This window comes from Pteropus medius, unplaced genomic scaffold (assembly GCF_902729225.1).
Source record: "Pteropus medius unplaced genomic scaffold, Ma_sr-lr_union100, whole genome shotgun sequence".
NCBI classification, from domain to species: domain Eukaryota; kingdom Metazoa; phylum Chordata; class Mammalia; order Chiroptera; family Pteropodidae; genus Pteropus; species Pteropus medius.
In genome coordinates, this window is record NW_024351731.1 from 1,727,169 (window position 1) to 1,740,913 (window position 13,745).

Sequence of the window (13,745 nt, forward strand, 5' to 3'; positions counted from 1 at the left end):
TCCCCTGAAGGCCCCACGTGGTAGATACTAGGTAATGAGTTTCCTTTTGCACTGTTACTGCCTGCCGTCTTCCAGGCCTAACTCCTCTCTTGCTCACCATGGAGAAGAGCAGCACATTCTTCCCTTTGCCCTAAAATAAGCACACAGCACTTTTGAGATTTTTAATTAAAAAAAAAAAAATTGGGAGGAGGAGGAAGATTAGGAAAAAGTTGTATCCCTCCCTACCCTTTTCCCATTTATAAATATAAACCTAAAACCTGGCGTTTAAACCAAGTTATGTGTAGTGGTCATCCTTATAATCTAATTTCTAAAATATACTTAAAATGAAATTTAAAATTCCTCAGCGAACTCGTGATCCCAGTTTAAGAACTGGTGAAATGATTAACGCGGGCTTCCGCGGCAGGCAGTCCCGGTCCGCACTCGGCGCCCCCACAAGCTGCCCGCACTACGCGAGCAGGTTGCCTATCTTATATTTAAAGCGTTAGTGTCATACGTCGTGTGTATTAAGTGCAGTGGTCGTTGATGATACTGATGCTGTTCAGAAGAATAGTACTGATGTTAGGCCCTAGGCAAGCTCTTTCACCTCTGCGAAGTGCTACATACACCTCTTCACACCTTGTGGTTCTTACGAGGACCAAAAGGGTTGACATTTGTGAAAGCACTTGGAACCTTTGCAAATTTAAATGCTTGGTATCAACCTTAGACACAACCTCTAAACACCAAGATGAGGGGATGCTTTCTGGCTGTGATCGTGTGCAGATTAAGATGTGTAGCAGTCGTGATAACCTAGGCTTCAGAAATGATTTGCTGCTTTGTCCAGAGACAAAGAATCTATTTCCATTTGTTTGCCCTACCTTTGTAAGTAGTTAATAGCTTATAATCACTTCTCATAACACCTTTCTTTCTGGAAAATGACATAAAAATGGAAAAATATGCCGAGTGTCCTTTTATGTATATTGTAGACCTAACAGATGTGGAATTCCTAGACGATTCTTCAACGGAGAGTTTGCTTCTCAGCGGGGATGAGTATAATCAGGACTTTGATTCGACCAATTTTGAAGAATCTCAGGATGAAGACGATGCTCTTAATGAAATCGTGCGATGCGTTTGCGAATTGGACGAGGAGAACGGCTTCATGATCCAGGTAGGACCGGTTCTCTCCGGGCTCCTCCTGTTACTAGCTTGTCCTGTTGGAGAATGAAGGTTTCTCACTTAGCATGTTTAAAATACCAGCAGTAATGACTGGGAAATCTCTTCGTCAAAGAAGTAGACAGTTTTCTTATTTGAGGGTCGCCCTCCCTTTGCCAGGGTCTTTAGCGTGAGGCCTTCAAGCTGAAATTCTTTTCAGGAGCCGGTAGGGTGGCTGAGCGTCCACAGTGGAGGGTAGGCAAGGAGGCCCGGCCCTTCCAGGTCTGGATCCCTGTTAACAGCGAGTGGCTTCACAGAGTCACCCTCAGTAGGCGACTTTGGAAACAAGTTTCCTCTGTTCTCAGAGATGAAAGGAAGGCTTTGTTCAAGGGTTAACCATTACAAGCAACCTTTCCCTGCAGAAAGAGCATCTGTCTTTAAGAAAAAAGTGAGTATAACCCGTATTTTGTGATGACGTTTGGAAGATGTGGAGACGTTAGTCACAGGAATGCAAAAATAGTTATTTCCTTTTTTTCATCCCCTTTTCAGTGGTTTTCTCAAATAAGGGAACTGCAGATTTATAGGTTCACCCGACAGGTAGTACTTTTAAGAGATTGTTGTTACAGGCACTGCTACAGACTTGCCTTTTTCGTTTAATTTGTGAACTTTAATAAGATATTCTTAAGAGTTTTAAGCATGTAATTGCCTAGAAATCAATGGGAAATAGATGAGAGAAATAGCTTTATGACTTTCTGTAATTTAATTTTATGAAAGCACGTTTTAATCGGTGCCACAAGAGGAAGTTTTTGAAATAGTTGACTATTTCGGAACTAAAATCCATGTTCAGTCAACACTTGCTTTTGTTACGTGGACCGAGACTGCGCCAGTGGCTGCAGCAGGGACTAAGCCAGCCAGCCGAGCGCCCGTCTGCGCGCGGTGACGTGCGTGCTCTGTCCCCGCAGTGTGAAGAGTGCCTCTGCTGGCAGCACAGTGCGTGCATGGGGCTGCTGGAGGAGAGCATCCCCGAGCAGTACATCTGCTACGTCTGCCGCGACCCTCCCGGTAAGACTTGCTGCGCTCGGGGCCCGAGCCCGGGGCCGAGCGTCTTGTTGCGTATTCCACAGGGAACCACCTACGACACCATTACTTCCTTGCCAATTGCGCTTTGCTTCCCTATTAAAATTTTCAAGTATTTTTCACTCTTATGGCTTTATCTTCCATGTTAGTTACTTAGGCAAAAACATTACCATAATTCATCAACATAATTACTCCCTTACTGGAAGGACAGAGTCGTGGCTTTTTCCTGGAGAAAAATCAGTCCCTCAGTGTACGCCCGTCACTGACTTCCAAGTAGGTTCATGCGTGGCTAGTTGGATGGGGCTGTGTTCTCATCTTATGCTCCTCCGGGCGTGGCTTTATGAAAGTTTCGGATAGTGCGCTATGTCCAACTAGTTTTAGAGGACACGGGATAGCAGATGATCACAAGTGATCCCTTCATTTCACTCATGAGGCGACTAGGACGCAGAAAGTTCAATGCCTCGTGCACAGGGATAGTTCTAGACGTGGCAGAGCCAGGAGGAAATCCTAACCTCCTGACCCCTTGTCCACCCAGCTCTCCACGCAGTGCCTTCTTCCGTGCTGGCCACGTGCATATACTGTGTATGTTTTCAGCTTCTGAAGCAGAAAGCAACTAGGTACTCTCCAGTAAAGGGCTAATGAATTGTTTTTCTGTCTATCAAAAAAGTAACATTAAGAAGCAGAATTACTCAGACCTTCATGAATGTGGACATTCGTTCATTCATTCAGCAGCATTTATTGGCTGCCACTGTTTGCCAGACGCTGGTCAGAGGTGAGGTGATTGATTCTAACCATGCCTCCCTCTCTCATAGTGTGTGGGGGACACAGACACATAAGCAGCTAATCAGAGGAGGATGTAATTACTGTTGGTTGACATTGAAGATACAGGATTCTATAGGGCTCTGAGAGACCTCAGACATGGGCGAGTCCCGGTTCCCTGTTCACTTAACTAGAACTTTGTCTTATCCAGTTCAAAACGAAGGTCAGGGAGAGAAAGAGACACCCTTCCTAGTTTCTCTCCAGACCTCAGCCTTTTTAGAGGACAAGTGACAGATACGTAAAGATGGAATCAGCATACTCAAGGTTCCACTCGCGGGTGCCACCTGCCACCGACCGTACCCTGGGTGGAGCGTGTGCTCCTCGGTGGGCAGGACGCCCGGGCTGCGGAAGCTGCTTCAGTGCCAGGTCCTCCGTACGCCGCCGTGCTCCTCCGAGGTTGACCTTCGTGCTAGCCCTCGCCCTGCTCCCTGGGTGATGCCGGCAGGGTGGGAAGTGACCCGAACGAGTGGATCCTTTATGACTAACGTCGGCTTCATCTGCAGGTCAGAGGTGGAGTGCAAGATACCGTTACGATAAGGATTGGTTGAATAATGGGAGAATGTGCGGGTTATCGTTTTTAAAAGAAAATTATTCTCATCTCAATGCCAAAAAGATAGTTTCCACACATCACCTGCTTGCCGATGTCTGCGGCGTCACCAAAGTGCTGCACGGGCTACAGCTGAAGATCGGCATCCTCAAGTAAGTGGCAGCCCCCCGAGAGGCCGCGCCGCGAGTTTAACTCACGGGACCAGTTGGCCCTTCGAAGAGTCAGATCAGCAGTTTGGAGGACAGAATAGTCATTTGAGTAAATTTTAACTTACAAGGAAAGGAAGGTCTGATAACGCCTGGGTGAGTAGCTGCTCCGCGCCCGCTGGGTCAGCGCCTAACCTTCCAGCACAGGCTGGTTCCGCTCCCACTGCTCACCGCGTCACACGTTAAGTGTGTTTGCTGCGGTGAACCCGCATTTTATGTCCTTCTGGAATGTTGTCAAGGTGAAATAGAGTCAGTAACATACTTTTAAATCGCCTGCAGGTTGACTTTGAAGGGGGCTGACAGGTCACGTCATCCGCCCCTCTGCTGCGCACCAAATTTGTTTTAGTCATCCCAGACAACTTTCCCATAAAAAAACAAGCTGGCACCTTCCCAAACAATGTATCAGAGTGTTCCTGACTTCCTTGTTTTCAGTTCTTCCTAATGCCTGGCTAGAATTCGTATTTTTTTTAAAAAAAAACACATTTATGTAAAAACAGGATGAATCACTGGTTCTTCACAGGAGTTTTGTCATTTTGACTCACTCGCCTGGCCAGAAGCCGGCCCTTTCCTCTGCTCGCAGCCCCGTCCTGGTGGCTGCCACGCTGACTTGGGGCACCGCGTGTGCCTGCGCGGGGTCGTTCCCTGAGCGGACAGTCCGGTCCTGTCGCTCTCCTCTGGTACCGTCTCAACCTAGGCCGTTCTTTGCACACGGACAGCCGCCATCCCTTTAGAATTCTCTGCGGCTCGTCTGGTACTCACTCTCGCTCATCCTTCACACTGTGGCCACTGTGATCTTAGTAGAAAATAAATACGAGCTCGTCTCTTCCCAGCTAGATACACACTGCAGTGTCTTCGCGGTGCTCCGTGAACGGCGCTGAGGGTCTTCGGCCCGCATTCTCCAGTCCTCCTGTGATTCATCTCCCATCTGCCACATTGTTGCCATGTCTCCCCTCTCCTCCTTTTTTCCCCAGATGTTCCAGCTGTAACCGTAGTCCCTGAACGAAGCATGCCTTTTCATAGCTCCAGGCCTTTATTCACACCCGGAACAACCTTCTGCCACCAGCACAGACCTCTAGCAGACAGGTGTCTTTCCATGCTATCTGCTCAGCTAGAGGTGGCTGCGCCCTTCCTGGCAGACTCCACCCACGCTGCTGTCAGGCAGTTCGTTGTTTTTAATGCCTGCCTTGCCTTACTACAGCGTGGGTTCCTTTAAGGCAGGGCTTGCTTGTCCATCATCTTATTCCTGGTGCTTAGTGTAGGGATAGGTTGTTTCTGTTGTATATCATAAACTTGAATATGGATTTCATATTTAAAAAAAAGGCCATGCAAATGATAAAATGTGAGGAATTAACTAACGAAACTAATAAGGCTTTTTTAACCCATTTCTCGTTTAGAAAAAAACAGTGCAGCTCGTTGCCAGTGTTAATTTTACATAAACACGCTCTTTGAGGCTGAAGCAGATCTGACTGGTTTTCCGTGTGAAAATAAAATGTGAAAAGTATTGTTGGAGTTCTTTCTAAACAGAACTTGTCTCTAATCCTAATGTAACAGTAACGTGTGCATAAATCAGAAAAATCAAATGACTCTTCGGCTGACAACCGCTTGAGAACAGTGTTAATATCGCGTGTAGGAACACTTCATTTTCTAGGATTTGACATTTTCAGCGATCGAGAATTACTATATTTTGTAAATGGAAATACCGCTACTAAAAACAGAACGCTGCAGGCAGAATAATGTCATTTGTTTCCAAAGACTATGAATGTACTAGAGCGATGCGAAAATAATAATAAGAGCGAGATATTTCTTGGCAAACTTTGGGGGAGAGGTTAGGGCTATAATCCGCGAGTTATCTCGGGGTAAACGCTGCAGCTGCCAGTGAGTATTCCTGGGGCAAACAGGTTAAAAATGGGTTTAAAAAACCTGACCGTCCTTGATTTCAATATGAATTTCTATGCATTCGTAACTTTGCTAAGGGTTTTGACTAGACCATTTTTGCCTCATGCCTGTGTTAGTATGTCCAGTAATAATGGTAATGATTATCATTAGCTACAATTAATTGAAAATCTACTCATGCTAGAAATTTGTGAGAAGAAAAAAAAAAACCTAAATGTGCAGAATTAAAAAAAAGAAATGTGTGCTTTGAGTACATTTTATTTGTTCCCTGAGTAAGCTTGAGAAGTGGATTTACCTTGTTTGGTGGACAGGCAGAGAGCGAGGTGATGTGATGGGTCTGAGCTCCTAAGTGGCACAACAAGATTCGACCCACTGGGCTGTGGGGCCACAAAGCCAGCTTTACCTCTGCTGTGCCTTTTACCGTTGGAAGAATTGTAGTATTTTCTGGATATTAAATTATTAATCTAAAAGATAATATTTATTTCAGAATTTGACTCCTGGTATTTGTCTAACTTGGAAATTATTAATTTGCAAACACTATTGAGCCTTCTGAAGGTTTTGTGCCTCCAAAATATTCTTTCGCTTCCATTCTGATGAATGGATTCCTGTTTTATTTTTTGCAGAATTTTAATTACCACACAACTGACTGCAGCCCCAGGCTCACATGCTTGGTGAGGGGGTGGGAGGGCTTGGTCCTAGGCTCTCGTGAGGGCGTGATTAGTACAGCCTCTTTGGCAGGCACTTGGGCCATACTTACCAGAATGAACATGTGCATGCGGTATCCAGCAATTCCATATCTAGAACTTTATCTGACTGAAATATTTCCTCCCATGTGCCAAGATACACACATACACACGCACGCACACGCACACACACCTTTCGGTCAGGAATCAGCTGGCTTGGATAGACTGTGGTGCATTAGTACTGTTCAGCTACTAGAGTAAAACACTCTAAACGTATGATGCAGCAAGATGCCCAGATGCGTCATAAACGAAGAGGATAAATCGAGAGCTCCACGTGTGTAAAAAGAAAAGGTGTGAGCTTGCCCATTTTAAAAAGAACTGTATGTGTGTAGAAAAAGTCCAGATCACACCGCAGTCGCTTATGATTGCCACGGCAGGGAGACTTTTACTTTGACACATTTATAGTCTGAATTTTTTGTCATGCACAAGTATCACTTTTTGATTAAGATTTTAAAATGTGCTCACATAAAAAGTTTTTCATATCATAATTTAAAAAAATACAATGAAAAATCATTAGTATAAGACGTGCATCTGTCAAATGATTAGAACTGTTAACAGAATTGAACTCATTATTTCTTTTCCCACTGAGTGCTATTTCTTTTAAATTGTGAGAATTCAAATTTTAGGTGAAATTCTGGGGCAAGTTAACCTAAGGAATATCTTTGCTTTAGCCTTGAGTTTCTGACCTCCTAATCGGGTCTCTCGATGATGATCTAGGTCTTCACGTGAGAGTTGGGGGTCTGCCGGCTGAGTCAGGTGCACTCAGAATGCAAAGGCAGGGATAACCGAGGGTTAGCTGTATAATTTTATATTCTGAAATTTATCCCTGAAATTTTTTAAACTTGTTGCTGGATTTTCCCTAAATGGCATTTCTCCACTTTGAATAAACTTATCATCTGACGCTTAATTCTGAACTTGTTCTGTGAGCAGAAAAGATAAGATCAATAATGTAGAGGCAGAAATATTTTAAGAACACGATTACTCAAGAAGAAAAGAAGTATGTACAAAACCATAAAGAGCCACCTCGTCTGCCCCTAAAAATGGAAGGAACTTATATAACAAGTGAGCACAGTTACCAGAAGCCACAGAGTTTTGGTCCAGACCGCAGACCTCACGCAGACCCGGGGAGCTCAGATGATGATGACATCAGTAGTTTTGAAGAGGAGCAGGAATTCCACACGAGGGAGAAAAACCGTTTACTATACTCAGTAAAAGAAGACGGATTGCCTGAAAAGGTATAACTACTTCTTTTGTCTCTGTTTGGAAAATATGATAGACTGACAAAGGAAAATTTTACATACTGAATTCCCAGAATTTGCTTATGTTTTCCAAGTTCACGAGTACCTTGTGAGTGTAAAAACATTTTTCGCCTTCTCTACAAGAAAACCCTGGCCATTTGGACGTTTAGTTATTCCTTAATTCAGCAGTATAGTAAATCAGGAAGCTTTTTCCCTAACAAAAGTTTCAATGTCATAAGTACACCAAGATACCGCCAAAAAACACGGACTACATTTTATTCAGAATGAAAGTTGTCTGGGTGAGAACATGACAGGGCATATGGGTGCCTTTATATGTCATCTGTCTTTTTTATATTTTATATAAAAGGTGACACTTTAATCCTCTTTTACAAATATTAGTATATTTATGTGTATATATCAATCCCATTACACACAGTAAGCTGAATTCTTAGAGCTCTATGTATGTACATTGAATATTTATAGACTTATTTCCTCGACATTAGGATTATCTTAGAGATGTTCCTTCTTTTTTTTTTGATTAATTTCAATTAACTTTATACTGCAAATTAGTTCTTCCTTTTTCACCGGCTTTAACTTCAATCAGAATGATCCGCCTTAATACCCTTTGTTGAAACACCATTCTTCTCACGCTTATTAGGAAGTGGTATGAAATTCATCCACTTTATACGAAATGGGTTGTCCTGGCAGTTCCCACATCTAGTGCGTATTAGTAGCTTAGTTTTAATATTTTCAGCCTCCCCTCACCACACCGATTTAACTGCGTCAGTGAGGTTCAGTCTACAGTTCATTGGACTTTGTATGGGTCTTCGCTAACTTGATTTTTCCATGATTGCTTTTTGCCTTCCCTCTCCTTATGTCACCAGTTTCGATTAATTGAGAAAGAGGTCAGTCTGAATTAGCTGCACATTCTAATTATAGCATATAATTAGTGACTTCACTTGTTTAGCACATTTTATTCAATGCCTTTGATCCCGTGTTGCCCTTTGCTACTAGGCATTGTGGAGGGGCACAGCGGGCATGTCTGCTTTTAAGGACCATCAGATGTAATCTGATTATGTGCTAGACTTTAAAAACATTCTCGGAGTCAGATGGGATTTTACTGATCCTTGAGGGTGACGGGGTTTTTTTAATATATCTTTTCCTTTATGACGGTCCATTTCATCCAACTCTTTGTTTTTTCCAATGGTCTTTTGGAGAAGAAGCCAGCTGAAAAGAACACAGTATTTGCCTGCAATGATAAAAAGAGCACTGCAGACCCAGGAGACTCGCATCTTCAGTGGCAGCTCAACCTCCTCACACACATAGAGAACGTGCAGAACGAGGTTGCCAGCAGGATGGACCTAATAGAGAAAGAAGTCGATGGTAATTGCAGAAGGATCTAAAATACCGTTACTGTAGAGTGACAGCGCGTTCATTATTGTGAAGGAGTTATTTAAGGTTTTTTAAATTAGGCAGTGGAAAGTCCAGGTGCTCATTATGCTGTTGGAGCTCTGCTGCTCCCTTTACGTGGACTTACGCGACACAGCTGGCATTTGGGACCTTTCGCACTGCAGACAACGTGACTGGATACTATCTTAGATTTTCTTAAGGTGGATACTTGTTAAATACTGCCCATCTACCAGGCTCAACATAGAGCGCAGATGGGATATTTATTAGTTACACTGAACTATGTTTTCTTTGGAATTCTGCAGAAGGATTTGAGCGTATTTGAAATATGGGGGATAACATTTTGAATCTGTTTTTACTTTGGTCACTATTTGTTAGGTGAAATTGACAACACAAAAAAAAAACCCTGTAAGGTTAAGTAGGTAAACCTTAAGTTTGCATACAAATTTTCAAATACATATATATTTTTAATATATTTTCAACTTTATCACACAGGAGCCCTGAGGAGTAGACAGGGACGATATTATGCCCATTTTATAGATGAGAAAATAGAGCGACTTAGATTAATTACCCAAACCTAGTGTTTTCCCTGTGTTTTCTGACTCCTTTTTCCTCCTAACCTCATAGATTCCATTCTCCACCCTCTCCTTTTTTTTCAAATTTGCAAAAACGGTGTGATACCTTTACCCTGGGCTGAGTTAGAGCTTCTACTGCTTTGCCCGCCGCCCAAAAGAGGAACTAGGAACCTTTTTCAGAAGCGTCTTCCATTTGGTCATAAGCTAACTGTAGAGTTAGTTTAATATTTTGAGTAGATCAGTGAAGAAAAAAATGCAACTTGACACTATTTCCTATTTATTTAATAAATGTGGAATGCAAATTAATTGCATTCTGCCTAGACTTCTGATATGCTCGTGTTTTTAAAAAAAGTAATGATTAAATAGTAGAATTGAAAACGACACTGAGAAATTGCCACCTCCTTTTCTTTATTAAAAATGAACTTCTGAATTAAAAAATAAAAATGGTTACGATAGCTAAGTTTCATTTAAAATGGAGACAGTGTAAGCCTAAATTAATAAAACTCTTGAGCAGGCACAGGGGACTGTTGTTTCCTATTTCAGAAGAGACTCAAGGGAGACATTCAAAAGGAAGTTAGTTTACATGTATAAAGGAAAACGCGATCTAAAATAACAGCAAGTTAAGGTTACCCAGAAGGACTGGAATTCGTGTGGGATAAGATAGAAAGGATGCTGGACCTCTCGGGAATGGCTTGTGTATATCGGCCTCTCGGGAATGGCTTGTGTATATCAGCCTTCAACAGAAAGGGAAGTGAACTCTGTCTCCCTCCAACCTTCTGATCATACCATTTTGTTGCCATTTAAATTTGTTTGTTCTCTTCTCTCGTTTAGTTCTGGAAAGCTGGCTTGATTTCACAGGGGAGCTGGAGCCACCTGACCCTCTCACAAGACTGCCCCAACTGAAACGCCACATCAAACAGCTTCTGATTGACATGGGCAAAGTCCAACAGATAGCAACTCTTTGCTCTGTATGACAACAGTGAAAACCCACAAGAAAGAAGGTGGCTCTCTTCAGCCCGATAATTTTCATTATCCACGGGACTACTACGTGGATAGTTAAAAAGCTTAGTGATCTTTGGTAATTTATTGATTTGTGACATCAGTAGGATGGCACCTTGAAAAGGAAAATGAACAACTTATCAAGGAAGCTCATAGGAAAAACAATCTATGAGCAAGCTACAAATGATAATGTGCCGTACGCCAAGGATCAGTGAAGGCAGATATAACCTATACTAAGGCAGGATTTTTGAATAGTTGATTATATGAAACTCGAAATATCTGTAGAAAGAAATATGGTGTATTTATATAGTTTTTAGTAGGAAGATCCACATTTATAAACCAGCATCTGGCCAAAAACAAAATTGTGCAGGAAATCTAAACTCTGGAGAGTTCTGTAAGATCACCATAAGAACTGTCTTCTCTGCAGTCGATCCAGCTGTATCAAAGTTTAGGGTGTTGAAACTCGTATAGGATCATGAGCTGTTTCTTATGTAATGAATTTCCTTAATCATCAAACTGACAGTAGAAGTCTCACTTCTGGGGAGAACAAGTGTGGAATTCTTACTTCATTATGAATATATTTTAAAAACAAACACCAAATAATTGGAATTTATTGTAGGCATTAAGCTCATTGAAGACAAAAATGGGTTGCAGAAGGGTCAGTGTGCCAAATGATGATACTGCTGGAAAGAGAATTGTACGCATTGTGGGAGTCCTCCCACCCCAAGTCTTACAGAATGCCACCAGTCCGTCAGAAACGCATGTGTCCCGTACACTATATGTGTAATGTATATAGCTGAGTTGCAGTATTCAGGCTTCAGCATATCGGTTGATCCTGAGTATGCTTGGTGTTTGCCTTCCGAAAAAAAATGTAAATAGCCTCAGCTGGGATGAGGAGTGACAGAACTCTCGAAAGAATTTGTGGCTCTGGATTTTAAACTGTTGGTAGTAGAATACTGGAAAACCTTCATTTCTGAAGATGAATTTTATTTTTTAAAAACTACATGCACACTCAAAACGTTTCGCTTCAATCACAAATGGACACGTTCCTGAAACCAAAGGCAACTAAGTTGCTGTGCTAGCTCTTGCTGGATTTCAAGCCCAGGTCCTCCGGTCTGCAGTGCCCCGTGAGCCGTGTGCGCCCCGTGCTGCGTGCGCGGTCTGCGTGAGTGTGGATGCCTGTTTGAAACAAACACTCGACGTACATATGTACATAACCTACACATATTTATATCTACACATATCTAGTTTTATTACCATAGACTCTAAGAACTGATGGTTAACATGAAATGTTACCTTTTAACAGACTGTTTTTAAAATTAAAAACGTATGTACAGGTTTTGAAACTTTTTTAAAAAGGGGAAAAAAACTGTTAAGAGGAGGCTCTTTGATGACATATAACACTTGAATATTTTATGCCTCATTCTGTTTATCAGTTCTAGCAGTCTGTATAAATGCATTTTAGAACTGATAGACAGTAAACTTGAATTTATCTTTGATAAGAATACATGCCACTGTACATTCAGATTATTTAAATTTGCAAACACACTGTTCTATATGTAAGGTACTGTATGTAAAACTCTTTATTAAAACTATTCCACATATCTTAAAATTTCAGCTTGCCTTTTTGCGGCCTTATATTTTGATGTAAAGATGATTAAGCGAATATGCAAAACGGTCATTAGGAATTTTTCTTGCCTTTTGAGATTCTCCAGCTTGACAGATGTGCCAAAGATCAGCCAACGTAGAAAACAGTCCTGTGTTTTCACTTGTGATCCATTAACATTGTCAAAGATCTCACGGAGAAATGGAAAGCTTTAGGAGGGTGATATTATGGGGTGATGCTTACACTTGCTTATTAAAGTGAATAGTGCCTATATTCCATGTGTGGAGTAAATTTGCTAATGTCTCTACTTCAAGATTGATACTGTATCTTTTCATTTGTGTTTTAAAATAATAGCTCTAATCTCTTCCCTATTGTGGCTAAATTCCAGATGTTGAGTTAATATCTTCTTTTCAGAAATGGAGCAGACGGCCTCCTTAATCCAGAAGGAGGGCTGTTGCCACACACAAGGCCCTTCGTACCCAGCAGCTCTCATCTCAATCCCTGTGACCGTGGTTAAATGAATGTGTGTTTGTTTTCATAATATCTGCAAATTAGATCACTTTACTTGTTGGCAGCCAGCAAACTGGAGGTTCCATTAATAGTTAGATTGCTAAAATTTTTGTTCTGTTTCTGTGTATATGAATTGGAAGTCGGAATTTTTAAATTTACATTTTTAAAGTAAATCCGTGTCAAATTATTTGTACATGTTCATTTAATACAGAATGTATCATCGAGTGAAGCCTTTTAGCAACTAGTGGGCTTAGAGTTCTTTATTTAAGAGAGCGAATTGGTTTTTGAGAAGTCTTGTGCAAGGCTTCAGATGAGGTGATTTTCTTTCCACTTAGTCTTATGTAAAAACGATAAGTATATATATTTAAATAAAAGCAGTAAACTAGAAGAGGGTGTTTCTTGAAAAGGTAACTCCTCGTTGCTACCCAGACAGACTAGAACGAGCATCAGTCGGGAGGGACCAGACTCAGTCTGTTACTGATGAATGTACTTTGTCCTTCCTCATACTGGTGCGTGGTCCTAACGACCTGTTCTTTTCAAACTGAGGGGTTATGCCCTCTTTTAGGGAAGTTGATTATTCTCGTAATTTCAGGTAAAGCCCTTTTTCCTAAGGCTCATTTCCACTGACATATCTCCTCTCTGATGTTCACGTGCCACGCGTTAAAAAGCACCTCATTTCCCCTCCAGCCGCCAGGATCCCGTGGCAGCTTCCCTCTCTCCACTAATAACATGACCCTACGAGCCCCGGCCCCAAACTTGCAGGCTCCCCCCAGGTTGATGTCACTGGTAGGTGTGCCGGTTCCGCAGAGCGAATGGCGTGTGCTTCCTGCTTCTCCCTCTCACCGGTAGTCCGCCCTTCTTCATCAAAATCATGTCCTGGAGGTATTACTACCGGCCTCTGAAATTTCAACTTCGTCTTCACTCTAATTCACAGTGGTCACTTCCAGCCTAGCGGATCACTCTCAGTCAGGGCCTGCTCTGTGCCAGGGAATGCTCA

General features: G+C 42.1%; 1 protein-coding gene across 1 annotated transcript in view; it reads left to right on the plus strand.

Moving 5' to 3' along the window:
- PHF20L1 (PHD finger protein 20 like 1) overlaps positions 1-12,511 on the plus strand; it is a 64,465-nt gene extending 51,954 nt beyond the window's left edge. The window contains exons 16-23 of the mRNA XM_039846210.1: positions 963-1,144; positions 2,091-2,190; positions 3,528-3,725; positions 4,472-4,528; positions 5,172-5,185; positions 7,385-7,648; positions 8,872-9,034; positions 10,465-12,511. Of these exons, the coding sequence (XP_039702144.1) occupies positions 963-1,144; positions 2,091-2,190; positions 3,528-3,725; positions 4,472-4,528; positions 5,172-5,185; positions 7,385-7,648; positions 8,872-9,034; positions 10,465-10,607 (1,121 nt within the window). The 3' untranslated portion in view covers positions 10,608-12,511. The remainder of the gene's footprint in view (positions 1-962; positions 1,145-2,090; positions 2,191-3,527; positions 3,726-4,471; positions 4,529-5,171; positions 5,186-7,384; positions 7,649-8,871; positions 9,035-10,464) is intronic.
- Positions 12,512-13,745: the final 1,234 nt, after the last annotated feature.